A 27,345-nucleotide genomic window follows, 5' to 3' on the forward strand; every position below is an offset into this window, starting at 1 on the left:
GTGGCAGTTAGTTAAATTAATTGGTACTATTCTCTTGTATTACTTTTTGTGCGTATAAACTCGAATTGTTTGCGAGAATAAGTGGTCAAGTCAGATACACTGTGAAAAATAAGGGGAGGTTTGGAATGCCAACGTTTAGGGTCTGAGATATTTAGTGTAAAGTTGGCATTTCTCTGGGAGACCAAAATGTCGTACTATCACTGGGCTAATAATTAGGCAGTAAAGTTCGAAATTCAGAGAATTTTGAGGTACTCTAACCTTAATTTAAAATATTAATTCACAGACGCTTCCTAACTCGTACGAATATTACTGCAGAACCAACTTTTAATTTTAAGGATTAGTACAAATCATCGAAATTCGGAATCGATATTCGAAACTTAAATCGAGTACTAAAACTAACAATATTGCATACACCTACTTGTATCTCCCAAAAAAAATGCCTTTTGTAACCATTTCGCCGGGAGGGGACCAACACACAAAAAATTTGAGTTTTAAGCAAAATTCCCTAAAAATATCTAAAATTTAACCTTTTGGGAGGGGGCCGGGCAACTAGCAAGTACCCGCTACCTTGTCAGGGAAAAGTCCAACTTTTAATTTTAGAATCGCTCCAACAGTTCTCTTTAGGCCTTTTTGGTACTCTACGTGCACGATTTGTTCATTTTGACAAACATTTTAAATCAAAACTTCAGATTTTCAAGTTTTTATATCTTATTGTTTATGTTGTTCCTTTTTGGAAAAGAATAATAAGAACATGTTCACTTTTTTCACCAAAAAGTCTTCAAGATCTTATATTTTGAAGTTTACCGAGGAGAATATTTTTAGAACCATTCCACATCCTTTTTTCTATCCAACTTCTCCATATCGAAACCCTAAAACCAACAGTGACCTCAATATCAAATTTAAGAATTTCAGCTTTATTCCTTGTCTCAATAACAAATTTAGTACGTTTTTGTACTTTTCGTATAACTTTAGAACTATTTGCAAAACCACCTCCAGATGTCAGCCACAATATTAAGTTTGGGGATTTAAGCTCTGTCTTTGGCAAATATAGTACAATTCAGTACGTTTCGTACAATTATAGTACACATTTCCGAAACCAACTCCATATGTCCCGGCTACTCATGAACCGCGAAGGTAATATCAAATTAAGTACATTTTAGTACTCATTTTAAAAGCAATCTCCATATCTCAACCTTAGATACCAACTGAGAGCTCAATATCACATTTGAGGATTTCATTCCTGTCCCCTCACTTAATACGTAAATCAGTACCATTTAGTACCTTTTGTAGAATTATAGTACACATTTCCAAAACCAGCTCCATATCTCGTTCCCAAACACTAACAGAGACCTCAAGGGATCCTAATGCCAAATATTAGACTTCCGGCCCAAAAACCAAATTTAGTACCATTTAGCACTTTTTAGTACGTATTTTCAAAACATTTACCTTTTACATTTTAGTACTCATTTTCACAACAATCTCCATATCTCAACGTCAGATACCAACTGAGAGCTCAATATCAAATTTGAGGACTTCAGCCCTGTCCCCTCACTTAATACGTAATTCAGTACCATTTAGTACCTTCCGAAGAATTATACTACACATTTCCAAAACCACCTCCATATCTCATTCCCAGAAACAACAGAGACTTTAGGTGATCCTAATGCCAAATTTTAAACATCCAACCAAAAAACCAAATTTAGTACCGTTTAGTACTTTTTAGTACGTATTTTCAAAATCACCTCCAAATCTCAGCCCTTCACACTAAGAGTTATCCTAATGCCAAATTTCCGATTTCTAACAGCATCTGTTTAAGCAGTACCAAATTTAGTACCATTCAGTACCTTTCCTGCATATAGGTACCTCCATATCACAAAACTACAATCCAATAGTAATCTTAATTCCAAATTTCAGGATTCCAGCTATATTGGTTTAGCCAGATCCAAATGATACAAAATTTAGTACATTTTAGTACACCTAAGTACTATTTTTTATAACTACATGCATCACACAATCCAATAGAAATCATATTTCCAAATTTCCGATACCATCTCAACCGGGGCTAAATAAGCTCGAATTCCCAAAACTCCCTACATACCCCAATCCTACAAGGCAATAGTACTCTTATTTCCAAAGTTCAGCATTCTAGGTTCATCGGTGCACCCGAATTGAAATTGTACCAAATTTTATACCATGTGATACAGATAAGTACGAATATCCAAAGCTTCCTACATACCCCAATTCTACACTACCACAATAATCCCAATTCCAAAGTTTAGCATTCCATCCTTATCAGTTTGCCTAACTACAAATTTTATCAAATATAGTACCATATAGCACAGATAAGTACGAATTTCCAAAACTTCCAATATAACCGAAGTCTACACTCCAACATTAATCTTAATTCCAATTTTCAGGATATCAGATCTATTGGTTAACCAAAATCCAAATTGTATAAAATTTAGTACCATTTAGTTCGCTTAAGTACAGATTTTCATAACTACCTATATTATGCAGTCCAATAGAAAACTTATTTCCAAATTTCCAGATTTCCACTCCATTGGTTCTCCCAAAATTTAAATTGCACCAAATTTAGTACCATTCAGTACACATAAGTACGAATTTCCAAAACTCCCAACATACCCCAATCCTACAAGGCAATAGTAATTTTATTTCCAAAGTTCAGCATTCCATCATTATCCGTTCACCCAAATCGAAATTGTACCAAATTTAGTACCATTTAGCACTTTTCGTGCACCTAAGTACAAATTTGGAAAATATCGTCCATATCCCAGTCCTACAATCCGCCAGAAATGTTAATTTAAAATTTCAGCATTTCAGCTCCATCCGTTCCTCTAAAGTCAAACTGTACTAAATTTAGTACCGTTTAGTACTTTTCGTATACATGAGTACACATTTCCAAGACGTCATCTTTACATCGAATCTACTTCTTAACATTGATTACCATTCCAAATTGTAGTACATTTTAGTACTTTTCGTACATTTATAGTGCGAATTATCAAAAACCCTTTGCTAACCCTATATCACACACTGCATCAGTGACTCTCATTGCAAATTTAAGACTTCTACTTCCTCAAATCAAAAATCCAGCCTCATATGACCTCTTCGGACCAAGAGTGACCCTCAGTCAAAATTTAGACAAAATTTAGAAATTTAGACAGTCAGTCAGTAAATTACTTTACTCTTTCATTAATGTATTTATGTATATTAAGATTATATCAGAATCAGATCCGATTTCACAATTCTCATCAGGGCTCGTCCTTTGTTCAGACAAACGAACTGTGAAGACAGCCGGGCTGACGGCTTATCCACTATCGTCAGACACGATAAAAGTTGTTCCTATTCCCCTTTAAAAATTTCTCACAGTGTACCAAATTTAGGTTGCCCGCTAGTGCGTACCGACTACATGCATATATATGCGTGTGTGCGTGTCCGACATCATTTGTGTGCCCATTGCGTTCACCGACATTGCGTGAGCATTCGCAATGCTAAAATTTTTGTGCAAACACAGCACGTCCAATGAATTGTTGGACTCAATGTCTGAATGATGGGTTTAATCTTTGACTCTTTCCGGGCATGAATGACTTAACAAAGAAGTAGTTGATGACGAAGAAGAAGTAGAAGCCGCAGAGAGAAGAAGAAGAAGAAGTTACAATAAAAGCGACATAAAATCAACCATAGTTTGCCCAGCCAGCCATGCAGCCAACAAGTCAGTCATTTGCAAACAAATGGTGGCAGCTCAAGTGGACAAAGGGATAATAAATGGACACCCGCTGCTGTCCGGAGCCACTAGAAATCATGCAACTCATTCATGGCTGTCGTTCATTCACTGACATGGAAATAACAAATAAATGTTCATAATTTGTTAATTTTTGTGTTTATAAATGAATTCATTATTTTTTCTGTTTTCTACTTTTGCTGCCATTCATGCTTAATTGTTATTGTTGCTGTTGCTGCTTTGTTGTCATTCTTTAATTTGTTCCCTTTTGTTTCTCTGCAGACATGGGCACATTCAACAATGTAACCGAGGGCCGTTTAAATGTCATATCAGGCCATCCGGCCATATTGGATTTGCCCGACATCGATTCAGTTCCTACGCCCTCGGTGATATGGCAAACTGTCGATGGCCAGCTCAATTATGACATCAAATACGCATTCACCAAATCCAATCAATTGATTATCCTCAACACCGACGAGGCGGATCGTCAGGCATATCGAGCACGTGCCATCAACACCCAACTGGGCAAGGAGGAGAACAGCAGTTTCATACACGTCAATGTGAGCGGCGATCCATACATTGAAGTGCCACCGGAAATCATTGTACATCCGCAGGATATGAAATTGAAACGTGGCGAACAAGTTGCCGAACTGCAGTGCATTGCAAATGCCCGGCCGTTGCATGAATTGGAAACGTTGTGGTTCAAGGATGGCATAGCCATTGAGAATGCCGAAATAGCGCATACCCTCAACGATCCGTGGAATCGTTCGTTGGCCCTGTTGTCGGTGAATTTGACGCACTCGGGTGAATATTCGTGTCAGGTGCGTTTACGCAGTGGCGGTTTCAAGACATTGGTGGCGAAGGCCAGAATCGAAATACTCGAACCACCGTCGTTTTTTACACCAATGCGTCAGGAGACATTCGGGGAATTGGGTGTATTGGTCACACTGCCATGTGATGTTGTGGGCGATCCACAGCCAACGGTGACATGGTATCGCAATGCGGAGCCAATTGATTTGGCCAATGAAAAGTGAGTAAAAAATTTATTTTTTTTTAAATATTGGGAAGCCATATGCATAATCCCTCCCCTCACATTTAATGAAGATAAAATTTGGGGTCATACGTATTATCCGAAATAACGATTACTTCTAAATTATCAACATTAGTCCCATATGTCCCCAAAATATATAAGAAACCTTTTCCATGTGCAAAAAATTTCGGATCGTTTTCTTCGCGTACCTTAAACTATTCGGAAAATTCAAATTATTTTAAATATTGGGAAACCATATGTATAATCCCTCACATTTAATCAGGATAAAAGTTGGGATTATCCGTATTATCCGAAATAACGATTACTTCTAAATTATTGACATTAGTCCCCTATGTCCCCAAAATATATAAAAAACCTTTTCCATGTGCAAAAAATATCGGATCGTTTTTTTCGCGTACCTTAAACTATTCGGACCTCGTTTCCCAACTCTTCAAATTATCAAATTTCAGCTATATTCCTTTATCCAGTATCAAATTTAGTACTACCCCGTACTTTTCGTACATTAATAGTACACATTTCCCAAAAACCACTTCCATATCTTAATCCCTGATATAAACAGAGGCCTCAACATCGAATGTCGGAATTTCAGCTCTATTCCCTAACCCCTTTTTCCAAATTTAATTCCATTTAGTACTTTTCGTACAAATATAGGATGCATATCCAAACCTCCACCAAATCTCAAACACAGATACCATCAATAATCCCTTTTAAGGAGTTATGTAACATTTGGAACGTTTCCTAAATTCCTTTGGTGCATCTATCCTGCACTCGATCAGTGACTCTTACTCCAAATTATTCCAAATTTCAGCTCTATCGGTTCATCACCATTCCAATTTGTAGCAAATGTACTAAAATTAAGTACATATTAGTGTGAATTTCGAAAGCTTCCTACAAACCCCAAATCCTACAGTCCCACAATAATGCCAATTCCAAATTTTAGCATTCCACACCTGTTGAGTACATATTTCCAAATCAACCTGCATACCTCAATCCTACACTCCGACAGTAATCGTTTTTCCAATTTTCATGATACCAGCTCCATTGGTTGACCCAAATCCAAATTGTACCAAATTTAGTACCATTTAGTACACTTAAATGTAAATTTTCATAACTACTTATGTCCTACAGTCCAATAGAAATTTTATTTTCAAATTTCAAGATTCCAACTCTATTGGTTCTCCCAAAAAAAACTATATTGTACCAGATTTAGTACCATTTAGTACACATAAGTACGAGTGTCCAAGAATACAATATTAATTTTATTTCTAAATTTTAGCATTCCAACTCTATTGGTTCTCCCAAAATTTAAATTTAGTAACATATTAACAATTTAGTACCATATAGTACGAATTTCCAAGACTACCTACAATCCTGACTCCTAGAATGTAATAGAAATCTCCAGAATTTAAATTGTACCAAATTTAGTACACATAAGAACGAATTTCCAAAACTTCCTACATTTATTAACGATTTTATTTAAAAATTTCAGAATTCCAGCTCAATTGATTCCCCCAAATCGATATTGTGTGAAATTAAGTACAATTTAGTACATTTCATTTGTACATAAGTACAAATTTCGAAAACTTCCTCCATATCCCAATCCTACACTCCGCCATTTAGAAATTTCAGGATTCCAACTCCATCCATCCCTTCAAATTCAATTTGTACTAAATTTAGTACCGTTTGGTACTTTCCGTATGCATGAGTTCAAACTTCCTTACATCGACTCTACTTCTCAACCTTGATCCCATTCCAAATTTGAAGTTTTTAACTCTAACCGTTCACATGATACAAAATGGTACCAAATGTAGTATTTTAGTACTTTTCTTACAATTATTGTGCGAATTTCAAAAAAAAAAAACCCTTTGGTACTTCCATCATTCACTCATCAGTGACCCTCATTACAAATTTAAGAGTTTAAATTCTAGGTCTACTGCTTCTTCAAATAGAAATGTTACCATATTTAGTACCTTTTAGTACTTTTCGTACCTTTCTATTACGAATTTCCAAAATTACATGTCTTTTTCGGACCAAAAAAAATTTCAAGATTCTAGCTTCAGCCATCTCGAGCTCATTTCAACTATTCAAATTGTACTAAATTTAGTACCGTTTGGTACTTTCCGTATGCATGAGTTTATACTTCCAAAACTACCTCCTTACATCGTCTCTACTTCTCAACCTTGATTCCCATTCCAAATTTGAAGTTTTTAACTCTAACCGTTCACATGATACGAAATAGTACCAAATGTAGTACATTTTAGTACTTTTCGTACAATTATTGTGCGAATTTCCAAAAAAAAAACCTTTGGTACATCTATCATATACTCCGTATACATCTAACATGACCCTCATTACTAGTTTAAGAGTTCTAGCTCTACTGCTACCTCAAATACAAAGGGTACCATTTTAGTACCTTTAGTAACTCAGTCTCTCGGACCAAGAGAGAATCTCACTCAAAAAATTCAAGATTCTAGCCTTAGCCGTTTCCAGCTCATTCCGTTTCTTCAAATTTTACTAAAATTAGTACCGATTAGTACTTTTCGTATACATGAGTTCAGACTTCCAGAACTACCTCCTTACATCGATTCTACTCCTCAACCTTGATTCTCATTCCAAATTTCAAATTTTTAAGTCTAACCGTTCATTTGATACGAAATGTTATTAAATGTTGTACATTTTAGTACTTTTCGTACACTTATAGTGCGAATTTCCAAAATCCTTTGGTACATGTACCATATACTCCGTATACATCTATCATGACCCTCATTACAAGTTTATGAGTGCTAGCCCTACTGCTTCCTCAAATACAATGGTGGCGATATTTAGTACCTTTTAGTACTTTTCGGTTTATATGAAAAAAAAAACCCAGGTTTATATGACCCCTTATGACCTAGAGTGACCCCCATCCAAAATTTCTAGATTCTAGCTTCAGCCGTTTCCAGATCATTTCGTTCCTTCAAATACAAATTATACTAAATTTAGTACCGTTTAGTACTTTACGTACACATGAGTACACATTTCCAAAACTTACATCGTCTCTACTCTTTAGCCTTTATTTCTATTCCAAATTTCAAGTTTTTAGCTCTAATTTTCCAAAAACCCAGGTTTATATGACCTAGAGAGACCCTCATTCAAAATTTCAAGATTGCAGCTTCAGCCGTTTCCAGATCATTTCGTTCCTTCAAATTCAAATTGTACTAAATTTAGTACCGTTTAGTACTTTTCGTATACATTAGTTCGCATTTCCAAAACTTACATCGTCTCTACTCTTTAGCCTTTATTTCTATTCCAAATTTCAAGTTTTCAGCTCTAATCGTTCACATGATACAAAATGGTACCAAATATAGTACATTTTAGTACTATTCGTACACTTATAGTGCGAATTCACAAATACCCTTTAGTACATGTATCATTCACTCCATCAGTGACCTTCATTCCAAATTTAGAGTTATGTGACCCCTCGGACCAAGAGTGACCCTCACATAAAATTTCAAGATCAGCCGTATCATCTGGGCGTTCTCATTATTAAATTGAAAATAATTATTATTTTTTTTTAAATTTCTCTTTCCCTTCCCACCAGATATTCCATTGGCGAGGATAATGCTTTGCACATCAAAAAACTCGAGCTGGAAGATTCGGCCATGTATCAATGTCTGGCGCTGAATGAGGCTGGTGAAAAATCGGCCTACACTTGGCTGAGAGTTAAAAGTAAGTGAAACGCTTTATCTTCTCCGAGAATTACGCTTTAGAACGAGCTATAAATTGAAACTGTCTGGATAGAGAATCGCATAAATTTTAACAACTAACCATTTACATTTACCTCTTTTTGTAGTTAATATTGATAATCTCCTTAAATTTTCAATTTCCCATTAATTCCATATTTAAAAAAAAATTGCGGTTATACCATTCACAGCTATTAAATTGCCATACAATGGTGGTTTGGTGGAATACAGTGCTTCAGCTTCAACTACTACAACAACTACTAATAACCATAAAATCTCAGCTACTAATTACAAACATAAAACCACAAAATTCATTAACCATCGTTTTAATATACCTCATAATGGTGCGGCTGCAAATGCTGCGACAGCTCAAAGTACAACTGCCCCGGCATTAACGACACCAGTTACAACAGCGGCAGCAGCAGCCACCACAAGAATCATCAATGGCATCGATAATGTCATAACGGCACCGACATCAACATCAACAGCCCATCATCATAGATTTAATAAACAGTATTTTAAGGTGTATGAAAAATCGAAAGTATCCTCTTATTCTAATGTTACGACTGCTGCTGCTAATGCCGGCAGTGGCAGCGGCAGCGCTAGCTCAAATGCTTCATCTTTAATTTCCCCCATCATCAACGTCATTAATGGCACTAGTCATGGCGCTCATCCGACCAACGCCGCCAACACATATCCTGGAAATGCCACAACTAGCAGTAGTAGAGGTAGTACTAGTACTACTACAACCACAACCAAGGATACAATGATTGTTGTTAGTGGTGGCAGTGGTAGTGGTAGCTGTGATGGTAATGGTGTTGGTGCTGCTGATACTGGTACTGGTAATTGTGCATTCGTTAGTGATTTATTAAAGCGCATTAAGCGTTTGGCTCAACCGCGCATTTTACGTGTTAAGTCGTCGCATGCTGGTGCCACCACGGGTTCAGGACACAATAACAATAGACGCAAGGACTTTCGCTTTGGTAATAAGAAATACTTTATCATCATTATGAAATGTTACGAAGTTTTGTGCATAAATATAAATCTTAGTTTTGTGGTTCTTCCTTCTTTCTTGCGTTACGTTATGGAAATTCATTTCATTTATCTTAGTCGCATACCATTTTCACCAATACACTTTTCCGGCACCGCACCGTAGAGCTTTATTAGAAAGCTTGCTTTGACGTAGCTGAATTTTTTATTGTTTTTTTTTATACACCATATATGCAAAATGGTATTGGAGAGCACCTAGATTTAGAAAATAAGAACACTGTAGTATATTTAGATGTAGATTTTATTTTTTTTTTTTTATATTATTCAAAATTATATTTGTGCATTTTTTTAAAAAAAGACATTTTGAATTAAATACCTTCTGTTACAGGATTTCAACTCTACCGAAAATTTAAATTTTCCCAATTCAGTACCATTTAGTGCACATAAGTACGAGTTTCCTGGGTCCTACAATACAAAAGTAATCTCATTTCCAAATTTCAGGATTCCAACTCTATTGGTCCTCACAAAATTTCAATTGTACCAATATTTGTACCATTTAGTAAACACAAGTACGAATTTTCAAGAATACCTACATTCCTCAGTTCTGGAATGCAATAGTAACTTGTTTTCAAATATCAGGATTTCATCTCTATTGGCTCTCCCAAATCGAAATTGTACCACATTTAGTACTTTTCGTGTACAGAAGTACAAATTTCCTTATTCCAATCCTACACTCTAGCAGTAATGCTAATTAGAAATTTCAAGAAAAACCTTTCGATAGAAGAGGTTTTTCAACCCCGAAGAAACCAAAATACAAATTTTCCAACTTTAGTACCATTTAGTACACATGAGTACGAATTTTCAAAACTACCTACATACCTCAGTCCTACAATGCAACAGTAATTTTATTTCCAAATTTCTGCATTTCAGCTCTATCATTTAACTTAATCGAATATTTGCCAAATTTAGTACCGTTTAGTACACAACAGTACGAATTTTCAAAACTACTTACATGCCTCGGCCATACAATACAATAGAAATCTCATTTCCAAATTTCAGGATTCCAACTCTATTGGTTCTTACAAAATTTATATCGTACCAAATTTTGTACCATTTAGTACACATAGATACGAATTTCCAAAACTACCTACATACCTCAGTCCTAATGCAATAGTAATTCTGCTTCCAAATATCAGGATTCCAACGCTATTGGTTCTCCTAAATCGAAATTGTACCACATTTAGTACTTTTCGTGTACATAAGTTCAAATGTCCTACACTCTAGCAGTAATGTTAATTAGAAATTTCAAGGAAAATCTTTCGACAGAAGAGGTTTTTCAACCCCGAAGAAACCAAAATACAATTTTTCCAAATTTAGTACAATTTAGTACACGTAAGTACGAATTTCTAAAACTATCTACATACCTCAGTCCTAGAATGCAAGAGTAATTTTATTTCCAAATTTCTGCATTCCAGCTCTATCATTTAACTTAATCGAAATTTTGCTAAATTTAGTACAGTTTAGTACACAAAAGTACGAATTTCCAAAACTACTCACATGCATCAATGCTACAATGCAATATTAATCATATTTCCCAATTTCCGGATTCCAACTCTATTGCGTCTTACAAAATGTATATCGTACCAAATTTAGTACCATTTAGTACACATATATACGAATTTCCAAAACTTCCTTCATACCTCAGTCCTACAATGCAATAGTAATCTTGTTTTCAAATATCAGGATTCCAACGCTATTGGCTCTCCTAAATCGAAATTGTACAACATTTGGTACCATTTAATTCTTTTTGTGTACATAAGTACAAATTTCCTTATCCCAATCCTACGCTCTACCGGTAATGTTAATTTGTAATTTTAGGAAATATCTTCTGTCGAAAGGTTTGTCAATCCCGAAGAAACCAAAATAGAAATATCGATTGGAAAATATGACCAACACCTGGCAATAACTAAAATTAGGAGGCATATTTACAGCGTTTTTGGAAAATATGACCAAAACCTTGGCAATAACTAAAATTAGGCGGCATATTTACATCGTTTTTTATAAATCAATATTTACAGGGTGAGATAAAAAAAACTGCAACAAAGTCAGACGCCATCATTTTTAAATTTTTTATTTTTTTTTTTTTTTTGTTTTTTTGATTGAAAGCAAAAAGTGTCGGAAATAGCATCTAATTTTATAATAAGTTTAGATTTGTTCGAAACGGTCACCTTTGACACGAATTATTGCCTTCAAACGGCCAATGAAACCGTCACATGCTGCCCGAATGTTGGTATTTTGGCCCATTGCCGGCGAAGCGCTTGCTAGAGGTGATCGACACTTTGGTATTTTTTAGTGCCAACCTTGCTCTCCAAAATACTCCAGGTACCATAGTCCAACGGATTGGTATTCGGAGATTTTTCGAGGCCATTGTGCGCTGGAAATGAAGCGAGGAACCTCATTTTGTAGCCATTATTGGGTGGCGCGTGCTGAATGCGATGGTGCTGAGTCATGTTGGAATATCCAAGGTCTGTGGCCAAAATGTTTGCGTGCACAAGGCTTTAATACACCCTCCAGAATATTTTCGCGATAATATTCGGCATTTATTCTGATGCCACGGTCGATTAATACGAATGGAGAGCGACCACCGGCGGTTATGGTGGCCAACACCGTCACCATGGCCGGCGCTTGAGTACTGGTGGCCAACCGAAGGTGCACATTCTCAGCTAACCTCTTTGGCAAGTAAACACGAAAATTTTGATTGTTTATCGCTGGACAACGAATGTTTTCTCATCGGAGAAAACCAAATTCGGCAGTTCACCGCTTTCGGCCAAGCGAAGCAACTCATTAGCTCTTTTGAGTCGATTTTCCTTCTGTTGCGGTTAAGTTATTGCACTTTCTGGAATTTCAATGGCTTTACCCCGAGCTCTTTTTCAATATTTGCCGATTGGAATATTGCGATGAGTTCAGTTCACGACCCATTTTTCGGTCACTGCTACGCGGGTTTCGATCAAATCGCTTCTTTACTTTTCGAACCATTTCTGCTAATGTTGCTGTTTTCTTTAGTCCACTTTCTTGGCATCGGGCTACGCTGCCAATATCACGGTGGCTTAGAAATGACAGCAGTCTAAAGTTGGTTGCAGTTTTTTCATCTCACCCTGTAGCACTCGGTTTTTTTTTTCAAATTACACTCATAACAATATTTTTATTAGCCCAAGCTCTGGTGTGAAGATGGAATATCTCGGTCCACTCCTTGTGGCATCTGCCCCACAAATGGCCAAAATTGTGAATATCCATGAAGCTAATAAAACTCGAAATTAACATCCGATTCCATTCAGACTTGGTACATCTCAATATTTTCAGCAACACAAGGTCTGTAATATAGACGGTGGAGATCAGACTATTCCTTCTAGTACCTCCCCCACAAAGAGTCAAAGTTTTGAATAACCAAAACGATTATACGGATCCGAAATACGAATCCGATTCTCCTTATATTTCACACATTCTATTATTTCTGCTAATACAATATCTGCTGTGAAGATGGAATATATCGGTCCAATACTTCTGGTACCTCCCCCAACAAGGGGTCAAAATCGTGAATATCCCTGAAACTCATAAAACGCGAAATCGGATTCCTTCCGTTTCAACTTGGCTTAATATTTCCACCAACACAGGATCTGTTATGAAGATGGTAAAGATCGCTCCATTTCTTTTGGATATTTAAAGTATACCGAGAAGGATATTGATAAAAGCATCTACTTTTTTCTGTCCAAAACTATTTCCGAAAAGGCATCTATATGTCAAGGCTACAGATGAACAACAACCCTAATGCCAAATTTCAGATTTCAAGCACTATCTATGCCCCCAACTTCAAATTGTACCAAATTAAGTACTATTTAGTACTTTTCGTGCACATGTAGTTCACCAAAATATGCTTCGTGAACAATTTTGTGCAGATTTATTCAAAATCTACCCAATTTCCCATCATAACTTTGAGAACCACAACCGTTCTCTATACAATTCTCATTGAGCAATTTGTTTAGTATCGATTTCTTTAATAACTCACCCTTTCATATAGCATGCAATAAAAAATAAAAATCCACTCCCGAATCCATTTCATATTATCCATAATTGTTTGAAAATCTCCCTCATATCCACATATGACTTACTTACCCTACTCGCCACTCGGTGGCCACAGTGTATTAAATAAATATTGTTTCGAGATTAAATTTAATATTCATTATTACATGACTATCAGATTTTACGACCACATTCCATAATGTAAATTTCTCTCCAAAATGTACATGAAAGTACTCGATGTACAGAAAAAAAGGAAAACGTCGACGAAGTAAAAGTAATTTTTTATGTTAATTACAACGATAAGTGTGTAAGGTTCATTTAAATGTACATATTATATGGAGAACATACGATCTCTGTGTGTGTGCGTGTGTGTCGGTATGTGCCCGTAAGGGTTGAGGGTGTGTTGTTGTCGTAATATTGAATCTATGTTTTATAGTTCGTGCTACACGTTACGTTGAGTTCAACACTACTAACCTACTAGGAGCCAAAAGGCAGCAAACAACACTCGACGTTGTCGATTTCGTGCCGACAAGTAAAAGGAGCATTCCTTCCACACATATCATTAACTTTATTGCACTTAACAAACGTAGCGGCATATATGTAGGATCCACGGAAGCACACTCACTCACACACCCACGCACACCCTCTCACATGACGAAAATTTTAGTTCCTTTTTTGCCTAGGGCACATTAAAGTATGTATGATAACGTTCCACTACCAGCGTCTAGGAGCTGGCGTTCATACCATACACTAACTCCTTCATAAAGCGTTGAAGTACTGTTATTATTATTATCGTTACAACAACAAGCATATGCCGAAAAGTGACTTCGTTTCGAAGACAAGGCAGTGTTAAATATATGCAACGGTGTTGGCGGCTCTACTTTAATGTTGCGCTCTCCACTCGCAGGCCACTTTTGTATGCAGCCAGTTTTGCCTTGTTCTCCTTTTTGGCAACATCTACAAAAGAGGATTTTTATTATTTAAAATAGTTTTCAACAACACAACACGTTAATGTTTCCAGATGAACAACATAAGATAGTGTTCTACAACACACTGACACACATGCACAGATATGTGCAAACACATGTATCTTCCTTATGTATGCTCACTTACCGTTGCAAAAGTCTAGGTAATTATTTACTTTAATGTATGGGTGGGAGGGGGTGTTTATGGAGGGGGAGGTCGGTTTATTTATGATATCAACATCTGCATGTTTGCCAGTTTATGGTGGTGGTGGTGATAGTGTCAACGGAAAATTGTGACACATACAGTGACATGAACTATGGGAAATTTAAGGAATTTTCAATGGAAAATGCAGAGAGCTTAAAGAGAGGGAAGAGCTTTCGAAGGCCTTTCATAGACAGAATATCTTCTAAAAGTCTGCAATAGACAGAAGACATTCTGAATGAGTTTTGAGAACAAACTTTCGTCTTCAACGTTTTGCAATACTTCGAAAGAGCAAAGAGTTTCTCAAGGCTTCCCATGGGTACAAAACCTAAAATAGGACTTAAATAGACCCGTATAGACCTTGGATGTCTTCTATATGCAAAATATATTAATACTCGTTTCGATAGACAGAAGACCTTTGAAAGCTATTTTTCAGACTGGAGATCCGAAAAAAAATTTTCTTTTGACAGAAGTTCTTCTAAAATTATTCTATGGGCCGAATACCATGTTTAAGTCTTCCTTCGGACCGAAACCCATCTTTATGTTTTGCAAAAGGCCTTTAGACGCTTGTCTGTAGATATAACAGATAGAAGGTCTTTAAAAGTTCTTCCAAAGATGGAGTACCCTCTAGTAGATGATCGGAAAAAGCTCTTCTATAAACAGAAAATTCTTAAAAGCTCTACAAATTAAGCCAATAGATGGAGGAACTTTTTAAACTCATCAATAGATAGATCTTCTAAAGTGTTTTTTTTTAATAAAATACCTTTCAAAACTCTTCAATAGGTAGAAGAACTCTTGAAGGTCTTCTATAGACGGACCATTTGAAAGGTGTCCTTAGACAGAAAAAGCGGCAAAAAGCGTTCAGGAGATATCTTACAGTCAAAATACCTTTGGAAAGCCCTGTCTACACAAACTACCTTCAATAGGGTTTCCGGAGGTCTACTCTAGACTAAAGCCCTATAAGAGATCTTCTTTAGACAAAAGTCCTTTAGAGGGTTTTCTTTAAGCAAGCAACAAAAAATACCCTAGAAGTCTTTTCTAAGCAAAGAGACCTTCTGATTACACTCTGTTCTGGACAAAAGACGTGGAGAAGTTCTTTTCCAAATAGAAAACCTTCCAGAGTTGTTCTCTTGACGGAAGACCTAAATTCACTCTTCTCTAGCCAGAAGATCTTCAGGAGTTCTTTTCGTGGTCTTCCGTCTATGGAAGGGCTTTTAAAGGCTTTATGTGTACAGGCGAGCTTTTTAAGGCTATCTGTCTCTAGAAGAGCTTTTAATGGTCTTCTGTCTATAGACAAGCTTTAAAAGATATTCTGTGCATAGGAGAATTTTTAAAGGCCTCTGTTTTACAGAAAAGCTTTTCTTGACATTCTGGCTGTAGAAGAGCTTTTAGGGGTATTCTGCCTCTATGAGACGATAAAGCGAGTGTTAGAAACGTTCAAAAGGTGTTCTGTGCATTAAAGGCTTTCCGACCGTCGGTTCGGTTTATAGATGAGCTTTTAAAATAAATAAAATGTCAAACGTTTTGTCTGTAGAAAATCTTTGCAAAGGTCTTCCGTCTTTAGAAGAGCTTTTTAAGGTTTGCTGACTATGGCACAGCTTCAAAAGAATTTCTTAGCAGAGCTTTGAAAGGTCTTATGTCTATAAAAGAGCTTTCAATGAGAGCTATCTATAGAAAAGCTTGCCAAGGGTTTCTGTCTTTAGAAGAACTTATAAAGGTTCGTTGTATATGGTACAGCTTTTAAAGAGGTTCCTAGCAGAGCTTTGAAGGAAAAGAAGAGTTTTTGAACATTCAAGATATATAGTAAAACCTTTAAAGTATTTCTGTTTAAAAAAGCTTTTAAGGTTCTTAGATTATAAAAGAGCTTTAATGGTATTCTATCTTAGAAGAGTTTTTATAGGTCTTCTGTTTATGTATTACTCTGTTTAGACCTTCTGTGTGTAGCAGAACTTTTAAACAGTATTTGGACTATATCAGTATTTTAAAAGAGCTCCTGTCTTTAGCATAGCTTTTCAACGTAAGCAGTACATAGAAAAGTTGCGAAAAGAGCTTTTAAAGTCTTCTGTTTGTAAAAAAGCTTTTGATGGTTTTATATGTGTAAAAGAGCTTTTAGATGGATATATTATATTTTTGAAGGTCTTCTGTCCATGGAGGAACTTTTTAATGCTTTTGTTTCAGTAGAAGAGCTTTTAAAAAGTGTCTGTCTATAGCAGTGCTTTAAAAGAGCTTCCCTCGCCAGAAGAACGCCAGCTGTCTATAGAAAAGCTCCTATAGGTCTCCTGTTTAAAAAAAAGGTTTTAAAATCTTTTGTTTGTGAGAGAGCTTTTGATGGTTTTATGTCCATAGATGTGCTTTCATAGCTCCACAGTTTATCGCTAACCTTTTATTAGTCTTCTGTTTATGGAGGAGTTTATTAATGCCTCTTAGTTTTAGACACATCTTAGAAAGGTTTTCTGTCTATAGCAGAGCCTTAATTGAGCTGTCAACCGCAGATCTTTTAAAAGAGCGCTTCAAAAATGCTTCCGTCTTCCGAAAAGCTTTTGAACGTCTGCTGTCTACAGAAAAAATCTTAAAATTCTCCTCTTAAAGAAAAAAATGTTAGTCTTTTCTTTGCTGAAGAGCTTTTACTGGTTTCCTATCCATACAAAAGCTTTTATAGATCTTATGTTTATATATGACCTTTTTATGAGTTTTCTCTCTATGGAATAGCTTTTTAATGTATTTTGTCCATAAGACAAAGTTTATAAAGAACACAATGAGCAGCTATCTTTAGCAGAGCTTATGTCTATAGCATTTCTTTAAAACAGCTACCTTCTAAGGAAGAGCTTTTGAACAACTGCTTTCTACATAGATGCTCTTTAAGGTCTCCTGTTTAAAAAATAGCTGTTAAAGGCTTTTAATTTGAAAGAATTTTTAATTGTTTACTATCTATAGAAGAGCTTTTACAGATTTCCGGTCACTAAAAAAACTTCTAAAGATCTTCTGTCTACAAAATTCTCTAAAAGCTTTTTTGTCCACACTGTCCTCTTCTTATATATAGATATAACTAAATCTCATTTTACTTTAAACATATTTAAATATGAAAATGGAAGAAAAAGTTTATCCTCCCCTCAACTCTATGAAAGATAAAACAATGTAATTATAGCCATACCACAACTTTGTTAACTTTCGAGGTTGTTGGTGGTGTTGCAGGAAAAAAAGTTAAAAGTATGAGAATAAAACTTGGCAATAAATTTAATATTTCATAACAACAAGGAAATATGACTAAAGTTGAATGGAGCCGGCAGTAATCAAGTGCACACCACTTAAAGTTGGTAATATGCTGGTGGTGGCCATTATTTACATATAGTATATACTGTGGAAGTTAATTTCAACACATTTGGGGAGGGGTAGGGGGAATAGAGAGATGAAAAGCAAGATATAACTTTCAGAGATAAAAGGGTTATGGGAAAGGACTTAGGATTTTGAGACTTGGATTTTCGAAAAAAAAATTGACAGTCACATGAGGGACTTTCTGCACTTCAAGTAATGACAACAACCTACATTCGGCCAAAGAATAATTAGAAAATATCTTCTCCGTTTCCAGAAAGTCCAAGCAAACAAAAATTACTTATTTTCAACTTTCCAAATAAGAAATAATGTCGGCTCTGGGTACGAAGTATTTATTCCTTACTCTCACCAACAAAAAATTTGTAAACTTGTCTTTTTGACATTTTTTTATTTTATATTCTGCTATTTTAAATTTCAAAAACAAAATTCCGTAATTTTATCTTCCTTATGGCCCTCCATGCCATATGGATCCCTAAATCGCTCATTAGAATTCCTCATAATTTCCCTTGCCACGTTATATGCCTCCGTATTTTTTTTTTTTTTTCTTGTTTACATTCTTTCTTTACCTTATCTGCCAAAAACTTTATGAGCGTGTGATGATGACAATAATGAGCTTGCCAAAGTTTGGCATTGTTGTTGTCCTCTTTTTTAATTTTTGTTCTTGTCTTATCCAAAAATTTTTAGCAAATTTCTTAACAACTCCTATTATATTTCAAGTTTTAAATAAGATATGCCTGGCCCTTAACTGCTGCCATGCTTATGATAAATAATGCCGTCACTTGAAAGATTTCCCCTCTGCCTCTCTCTCTCTCTCTCTCTCTCTCTCTCTCTCTCTCTCTCTCTCTGACTCCAGTTCCAGTTCTCCTTTCACATTACTGTTGTTTATGCTTAAGCTTATCAACACTACATGTGATACACGAAGCTCATTTAAATATCCTTTTGGCATGAATTGCCAAGAAGATGGAGAAGAAAGAAAAATATCATTATTTGGTAGCCTCAAAACATTTGGGCGGCTGGCTGCTGCAAAAGGCCAGGCAAGTAGTTGTTTTGTAGGTGAAATGTGGGCGTGTGGTTGAGTGTTTGTATATGCATATGTTGAGAACTTAAATATGAAATTACAGCATGAGCGGTAATTTGAAAATTTCATAAATTATATATGGATGCATGTAGGTGTGTAAGGTAGATTCTGACGAAAATTTACTTTCTCTTTATTAAGGTGCAATCTGGTAGTATTGGCAGTTATGATTTGATGGTGGGGTTGCCAATGGATTTTTTTTTTTTTTTTTTTTTGTAATACCTTGCATAATATTTGTTCGCATAATAAGCCTGATTTTAGATTGGAGAGTCCCCGTAAGAAATTCACGACTTTGAATATCTTTGTTATATTTTTGGAAATATCTATAATTTATTATTTATAAAAATTTTCGTCCAAAATATAAAAAAATTCCATGAAACTTCAAATAAAAAATATTCTCAGGTGGAAAATAAATTGTTGAACATATTCTAAAAACTTAAAATCTGAGGGACTAAAATACAAAATTGCAGGAAACAACCAACTTCAGATTGCTGCATCCAACTTCAGACTGCTGTCATTTCTAGGCCACTTGTCCGACAGCTGTTAAAATTATTATTATTATAATGTTTAGAAGTGTACAAAAGGATTTTGGTGAGAACTTTCCAGAAAAAAGTTATTCGTGATGGAATTCAGGCATGATTTCTTTATATTTGGCTGGAAAACCACAAGTGGCTGTCGTTAGAGCACTCCAGCATAAAAATATGAACAAATATTTTGTGTCATCGCTCGTTACAGTGATACTGGTAGCGTAGCCGAACGTCAAGGAAGTGGACGGAAGAAAACATCAAAATCATCAGAAATGGTTCGAAAAGGAAAGAAGCGACTTGATGGTAACCCGTGTCGCAGTGGCTGAAAAATGGCTCGTGAGCTGAACATATCGCAATATTCCATTTGGCAAATATTGAAAAATGAGCTCAGGGTAATGCCATTGATATTCCAACAAGTGCAAGAACTTGAACCGCAAGAGAAAGAAAATAGGCTCAAAAGAGCTAAAGAGTTGCTTCGCTTGGTCGAAAGTGGTGAATTGCCGAATTTGGTTTTCTCCGATGAGAAAACATTCGTTGTCCATCAGTTTGTAAACGAAAAAATAATCGTGTTTATTTGTCATAGAGGCCAGCTGAAAATATTCACATTCGGTTGACCACTAGAACTCAAGCGCCGGCCATGGTGATGGTGTGGGCCGCCATAACAGCCGATGGTCGCTCTCCGCTCGTATAAATCGACCGTGGCATCGCGAAAATATTCTGGAGGTAGTATTAAAACCTTGAGCACGCAAACATTTTGGCCGTAGACCTTGAACATTCCAACAGGACTCAGCACCATCGCACTCAGCACGCCCAACCAAAGAATGGTTACAAAATGAGGTTCCTTGCTTCCATTCCAGCGCACACCGGCCACCAAAATCTCCGAATACCAATCCGTTGGACTATTGTGTCTGGAGTATTTTGGAAAGCAAGGTTGGCACTAAAAAATACCAAAGTGTTGATCACCTCAAGCAAGCGCTTCGCCGGGAATGGGACAAAATACCGCAAGGCAACATTCGGGCGGCGTGTGACGACTTCATTGGCCGTTTGAAGGCCATAATTCCAATTCTAACAAGTCTAAGCTTATTCTAAAATTTGATAATATTTGCGATATTTTTTGCTTTCATTCAATAAAATTAAAAATATGTAAAAATTATGGTTTTTGACTTTGTTGCAGTTTTTTATCTCACCCTGTATTCCCAATAAATCTCCGCATTTGTCCAGGACAAATGTCTCCCTAAAAACTATTTTCGAAACGTTTTGGTGGCAAATTTTTAACCACTCTTCTTCCGAAATTTTAGCCTGTAAGGTCATGAAAAAATATTCATCTCATATTATTCCCAAGTTTTTTCAGTATCTCAGATTTGGAGCTTTTCGGGCTTTTGGTCGGTTTTAAGATTAATTTTAGCTAAGAAATAAAAATAATCAACAAAAACAACAAAATTGTTTTAGTAACTCGGTATGAACAGCATTTTGAAAAGTCTACCCCCATCCTTATTATAACATATGGTTGTGCTGGAGAAAGTTTGTTTGCGGGTGTGTGAAAAATTCATCCTTGCAATTTATTAGCGTACGTGTCTACAGAAAATGTGTGACGACATGTAGATGACACCATTAAAAGTTTGTGATTTTGTAAATATGACACCTTTATCTCTACCCTTTACATGTTCTCACAAACACTCAAACTTTATCTCCTTCGAACATGTTCGTAATGACAACGTGTGAATTAGAACTTTTTTCAACGAAAAGCCAAATATTCTTTACTTTTTCCCAGTAAAATTCATTAGAAATTGATACGGTTCTTACATCCATTACAGGAATAAATTTGCTCTCTTTCTCTACCTTCTTACTTTGTAACACTCACATTTGAAATAATTCCTCCTCCGAAAATTAAGTGCAAAACTTTTGAAAACTCTAATGCTTGCAATTAAACCACTTTGCTTTGCTCCATTAGATTTATTCAAATTGATTTTCACCGTCATCACCACCGTCTCTAACCACAACGGGCGGATTGTCAAAACACCATTTAAAACATTTTAAATAGATTTGTGGCCAAAATATTTGAATCTTTTTCGATGTCAGTTGTTTCGCACAGCCAGCCAGCCATGCAAATTTTGTTAAGTTTGCAATGAACTTTTCCGCATCATTAAACTTATAACTTTTGTTACAAAAAAAAACACACACACAACAATAACAGACAGCGAACATTTTAATGGAAATAATTTTATAACAACTGACAATTCCTGCCCCAAGGAAGGCAAGAAGTTGGGCATTGTTAAGTTTTATAAGCCAAAGACATTTTTTTGAATGTCTATACTGATGTCTGATACAATAGATAGACGAGCTATGAAAGAGCAATGAAATTCTTTTGAGGACTTAACATTTTTTTACTATTTATAAGAGAGAGAAGAGCTATATAAGAGAAGCTATTGAATGTGATATGAATGGAGAACTCTGAGTCCCTCCTCCTTCCGATCAAAATCAGGAACCCTATGGGGCAAGTACCAGGAGAGATTTTTCGATCTCTACCATCTTTATAACAGATCTTGTGTTGATTGAAATATTAAGATGTGCCAGGACTGAATATAATCGGATATTAATTTCGACTTATAAGAGCTCCTTGGATATTCAAAATTTTGACCCTTTGGGGGGGGGAGGAGGTACCGGAAGGAGTGGACCGATATATCCCAACTTCACAGCAGATCTTGTATCAATGGAAATAATGGGATGTGTGAAATATGAAGAGAACTGGATGCGTATTTCGGATTTCATAACCGTTTTAGTTTTTCAAAACTTTGAGCCTATGTGGGCGAGATACCTGAAGAAAAGGTGCGATCACTACCATCTTTATAATAGATCATGTGTTGATGGAAATATTGAGATATGCCAAGTCTAAATGGAGTCGGATGTTAATTTCGCGTTTTATGAGCTTTTACTTCACATTTTATGGGTGTTAAAAATATTCAAAAATTTGACACTTTGTGGGGGGGGTTTACTCGATGGAGTGAACCGATTAGCACAGTTGGTATACATATATATATATATATATATATATATATATATATATATATATATATATATATATATATATATATATATATATATATATATATATATATATATATATATATATATACTTATATATATATATATACATATATATATATATATACATATATATATATATATATTTTTTTTTTTTTTTTTTTTTTGAAAATTCCCATCTTTTTGTAAGGGATTTTCAAGAATGAGTATGCCGATATTGCCCATCTTCGAACTCGATCTAAATTTTATAATAATATTACGATGTACCGATTGTGGACCATATCGGATACTCCCTTCGACGGTTATCGTGTGCACCAGCAAGCCAGACAGGGGGACGAACATCGCTAGATCGACTCCAACTGTCTTGAAACGAATTTGGTCCAACTGGACCTAGGGTCTAAAACGGTTTCGAAGAGGCACACTTTGGCCGTATACATTTATATATACCCTTCTTACCCATATCGCTAAGGGTATACAAATTGTTCCCTTTGGATAAAAATATTTCTTGTATTGCTATCTATTATATTGCTGACAAGCATAAATGAATGGATTACAAGGCACTTGAATTCGAAAATGTCGAAAAATGTGAACAAATATAACTGGGACCTTGGCCCCTCTATTTAGGATGTTCGGCTATGCAAGCCTTAAAAATGACGGTATTTTTATTCCTACTTCCACAATCTGCTGGATTTTTTCTTTAATTATATTTAATGTCGGACAGTGAAAAAATCACAACTTTAATATAATGCAGATTATTCCTCAGTTCTCCGCAAATTCACACTTTGCGATATTTGTTTTAATATTAGATCTCCTGCAAATTTTAAATATGTATCTCCAATTTTAGGTACCTCCTCCAAAAAAGGAATACATGAACAAGTGGTCGGAATATCGATTGAAAATTTTTGGCTCTGCCTTTACAAAATTATTCTATCTAATCTATTTGGGAAAACATCTTCATAAAACATTTAAAACTCAATATAATGCCTCCACCACCTCCTTTCTCCTATGCTTGTTTTTTTTTCTCACCAGCATTACTTTGGTTACCAATTCCATGAAATCCATGTTTCCAGATGCAATTTTTCACACAGTCGTGTTGCACAAATTGCAGCCAATCCAAAGAAACCAAGTTCTCCAACACATTCTCACACAAAACACAAAAATTAGAACAAGAACAATAAAATAAAGAAATTCTCAGAAAAACTTATGCTTTTCCATTAGTAACTTTGTTTTACCCTTTCTTGCTGGCCCATATTTCTTGCCATCAGTATTTTTTTTTAATTGAAACAAATTAATCCAGTAATAGTTCAAGTGAAATATTTTTGCACATTTGTTATTCAATATTTTTTCTCAGCATTGTCTCTCGATGAGATTTATTTGCTCTTTCTTCTGCAATTTACAGAGCTTGCTTTTTGTTGTTTTAATAGAGGGGAAATTCAAGCCAACAAACCAAAAACAGTTTTTCAATAAAATTTCACAGAAGAAAAAAACCGGGTTTACTTTTCTTCACACTCACAGCCATCAACAAATATATCTTCCTTTCCCCAATCACTTGACTTGAGATAAACAATCTGACATATGGAAAACAGAACAACAACTAGGAAAAACAAAACACAAATGGAAAATTTCCCAAGATGCACAATCATGCTCTCTCCCACACACACACAGAGAGAGACACAGAGCAGGGCACCCAACAAGCAGCAATTATGTGCAGCTCCTCCAGCTGAAGTGTGGTAGTAGCAGCCAAGCAGCCAAGCAGCCAAGCAGCCAAAAGCAAATGGCAAAACAAACAAACTAGAAAAAGGCAACAGAAAAAAAAAACTATTTGAAGTTCAAAGTTCAAGTGGCAGAGAGAAAAGTACATGCCTTTTCAAGTATCCACTTCCTTGCCGGCAAGGCGCAAACAAACCAAGGAGCAGCAACAAAACTAGTCCCTACAGCTCAGCAATGTCTTTATCATGTACTTGAAATTGTAATTAAAACATTGTTTCAACACTCGTCTGCTCACATTGCAATTTCTGGTGCTTCCCCCTCTACCCTCTGCCTGCTACACAATCACCGGCAGGAACTTCTTGACAATGGTACCACAATGGCAACTACGGAACTGCAGCAAAATGAACACACTGAATAAACGTTTGTGTTTTGCAACTAAACGAGCTATGATTACTTGAGTTGCGTTTAGTTTACTTGAGCTAACCGCTTTCGTCGCCGCCACCGCCACCACTTGTTTGCTTTCCGTTTGCAACATCCGCTACAGTTTAAGCTTTCTTGGGAGTTTCTTTACGTTTTTTTTTTTTTTTCCTCTAATTTTCGCTAAGATGGCGGGTACTGTAGGCTTCCTTTGAATGAATATTCAATGGCGACTATAAAAGCTAAAATGGGGGTTGGGTGGTTAAAGGTCAACAACTTGAAGATTTATATTTATAATATTTTACACCTTCCATAAATACCCAGGAAATCATAAAATTTAGAATCATAAAATTTAGCTTGAAGATTATTACACTGTGCAACACAATAAATAATTACATGAAAAAATCCAGTAGATTACCAACGGCACGTGTAAAGGTGTTTTCAAAGTTTACATCGCAACATATCCATAAAATCGCAAATTAACCCAAACAGATCGGGAGAGTTCCTCCCTAATCAATATATTTTGAAATTTTAGGATTAAGATTCCTTATAACTCTCACATTTTAAATATATACTGTCTTCGACCATATAACCAATGCGAGGATTATTTTGGTCATAAATTTTAACCCTCAAGCGAGACACCAAGACATATTTGGTCTTATTTCAAAAATATTGTTATAAAAACCGCTTAATCTGGATCGTAGCAAGTCAAAATATTCCACAAATTAATTTTTCATAAAAATAGGTCCCAAAATGTCTAAATCTAACCCAAAAGTCAGGGTGAGATAAAAAAACTGCAACAAAGCCAAACGCCATAATTTTTAAATTTTATCTTTAAATTTTATGAATGAATAAATAAAAGCAAAAAATGTCGGAAATATCATCCAATTTTAGAATAAATTTAGATTCGTTCGAATTGGTCACCTTTGGCACGAATTATGGCCTTCAAACGGGCAATGAAACCGTCACACGCTGCCCAAATCTTGCTCTGCGGTATTATGGTTCATTCCCGGCGAAGCGCTTGCTTGAGGTGATAGACAATTTGGTATTTTTAGTGCCAACCTTGCTTTTCAAAACACTCCAGACACAATAGTTAAACGGATTGGTATCCGGAGATTTTGCTGGCCATTGTGCGCTGGAAATGAAGCGAGAAACCTCATTTTGTAACCATTCTTGGGTGGCGCGTACTGAGTACGATGGTGCTGAGTCCTGTTGGAATGTCCAGGGTCTGCGGCCAAAATATTTGAGTGACCAAGGCTTTTATACACCCTCCAGAATATTTTCGCGATAATATTCGGTATTTATTCTAATGCCACGGTCGTCGAATTAATACGAGCGGAGAGCAACCATCGGCTGTTATGGCGGCCTACACCATCACCACCGTGGCCGGCGCTTGAGTTTTGGTGGCCAACCGAAGGTACACATTTTCAGCTGACCTCTTTAGCAAGTAAACACGATCATTTGGTTTTTTAACAAACTACTAGAAACAAATGTTTTCTTATCGGAGAAAACCAAAATCGGTAGTTCACAACTTTCGGCCAAGCGAAGCAACTCTTTAGCTCTTTTGAGTCTATTTTCTTTCTGTTGCGGTGTAAGTTTTTGCACTTTTTCGAATTTCAATGGCTTTACCCCAAGCTCATTTTTCAATAATTGCCGAATGGAATATTTCGATATGTGCAGCTGACGAGCCATTTTTCGGCCACTGCGACGCGGGTTTCGATCAAGTCGCTTCTTTATTTTTCGAACTCTTTCTGCTGATGTTGCTGTTTTCTTCCGTCCCCTTCCCTGACGTCGCGTTACGCTATCAGTATCACGGTAACGGGCGATGGTACGAGACACAAAAGATTTATTCACATTTAAATGCTGGAGTGCTCTAACGATAGCCACTTGTGGTTTTCCAGCCAAATATGAAGCAATCACACTATCACGCTTGAATTCCATCACGAATTACTTTCTCTCACCAAAATGCTTTTGTACGCTTGTAAACAATATAATGAGCTGTCACTGGAATAATTTTAACTGCTGTCGGACGAGTGGTTTAGAAATGACAGCAGTCTAAAGTTGGGTGCAGTTTTTTCATCTCAACCTTCATATATACTTTGTTGGGCCCGACAAGAATATTTCGAGGAGTTGCAAACGGAATGACAAAGCTAATATACCATCCATTGTATGGTGGAGGGTATAAATACATCATTTTTTATTTTCAAAAAATGTTTCACTTTTTCCGAATTCGCGGCAAATTTTCTCATTCTTTCGCAGTCCAATATCAAGTCTGGGTTGTGGAATTATTCCAAGTAGATTTGATAATACTCGCTTTGTAAATCAAAAACCTAGAAGCTCCTAAGACTGGAATATTGACATTTGGATGTGGATTATTGCGCAGACGTAAAATAAGGATGGGGTCTTGAAAATTATAACAAGAAGTACTATTTGTACTGAATTTGTGGTACTAATACAAGATTTTTTTCTAAAGAACATAAGAATGACTTTTAACAACT

General features: G+C 36.0%; 1 protein-coding gene across 5 annotated transcripts in view; it reads left to right on the forward strand.

Moving 5' to 3' along the window:
* The window catches only part of LOC101893340 (protein sidekick), a 309,215-nt gene that overhangs the window by 216,289 nt on the left and 65,581 nt on the right, over nucleotides 1-27,345 (forward strand). For all 5 annotated transcript variants that reach the window (XM_059120794.1, XM_059120795.1, XM_059120797.1 and 2 more), the window contains 3 exons: nucleotides 4,022-4,769; nucleotides 8,371-8,498; nucleotides 8,704-9,495. In XM_059120794.1, the coding sequence (XP_058976777.1) occupies nucleotides 4,022-4,769; nucleotides 8,371-8,498; nucleotides 8,704-9,495 (1,668 nt within the window). The remainder of the gene's footprint in view (nucleotides 1-4,021; nucleotides 4,770-8,370; nucleotides 8,499-8,703; nucleotides 9,496-27,345) is intronic.

This window comes from Musca domestica, unplaced genomic scaffold (genome assembly GCF_030504385.1).
Source record: "Musca domestica strain aabys unplaced genomic scaffold, Musca_domestica.polishedcontigs.V.1.1 179, whole genome shotgun sequence".
Lineage (NCBI taxonomy): Eukaryota > Metazoa > Arthropoda > Insecta > Diptera > Muscidae > Musca > Musca domestica.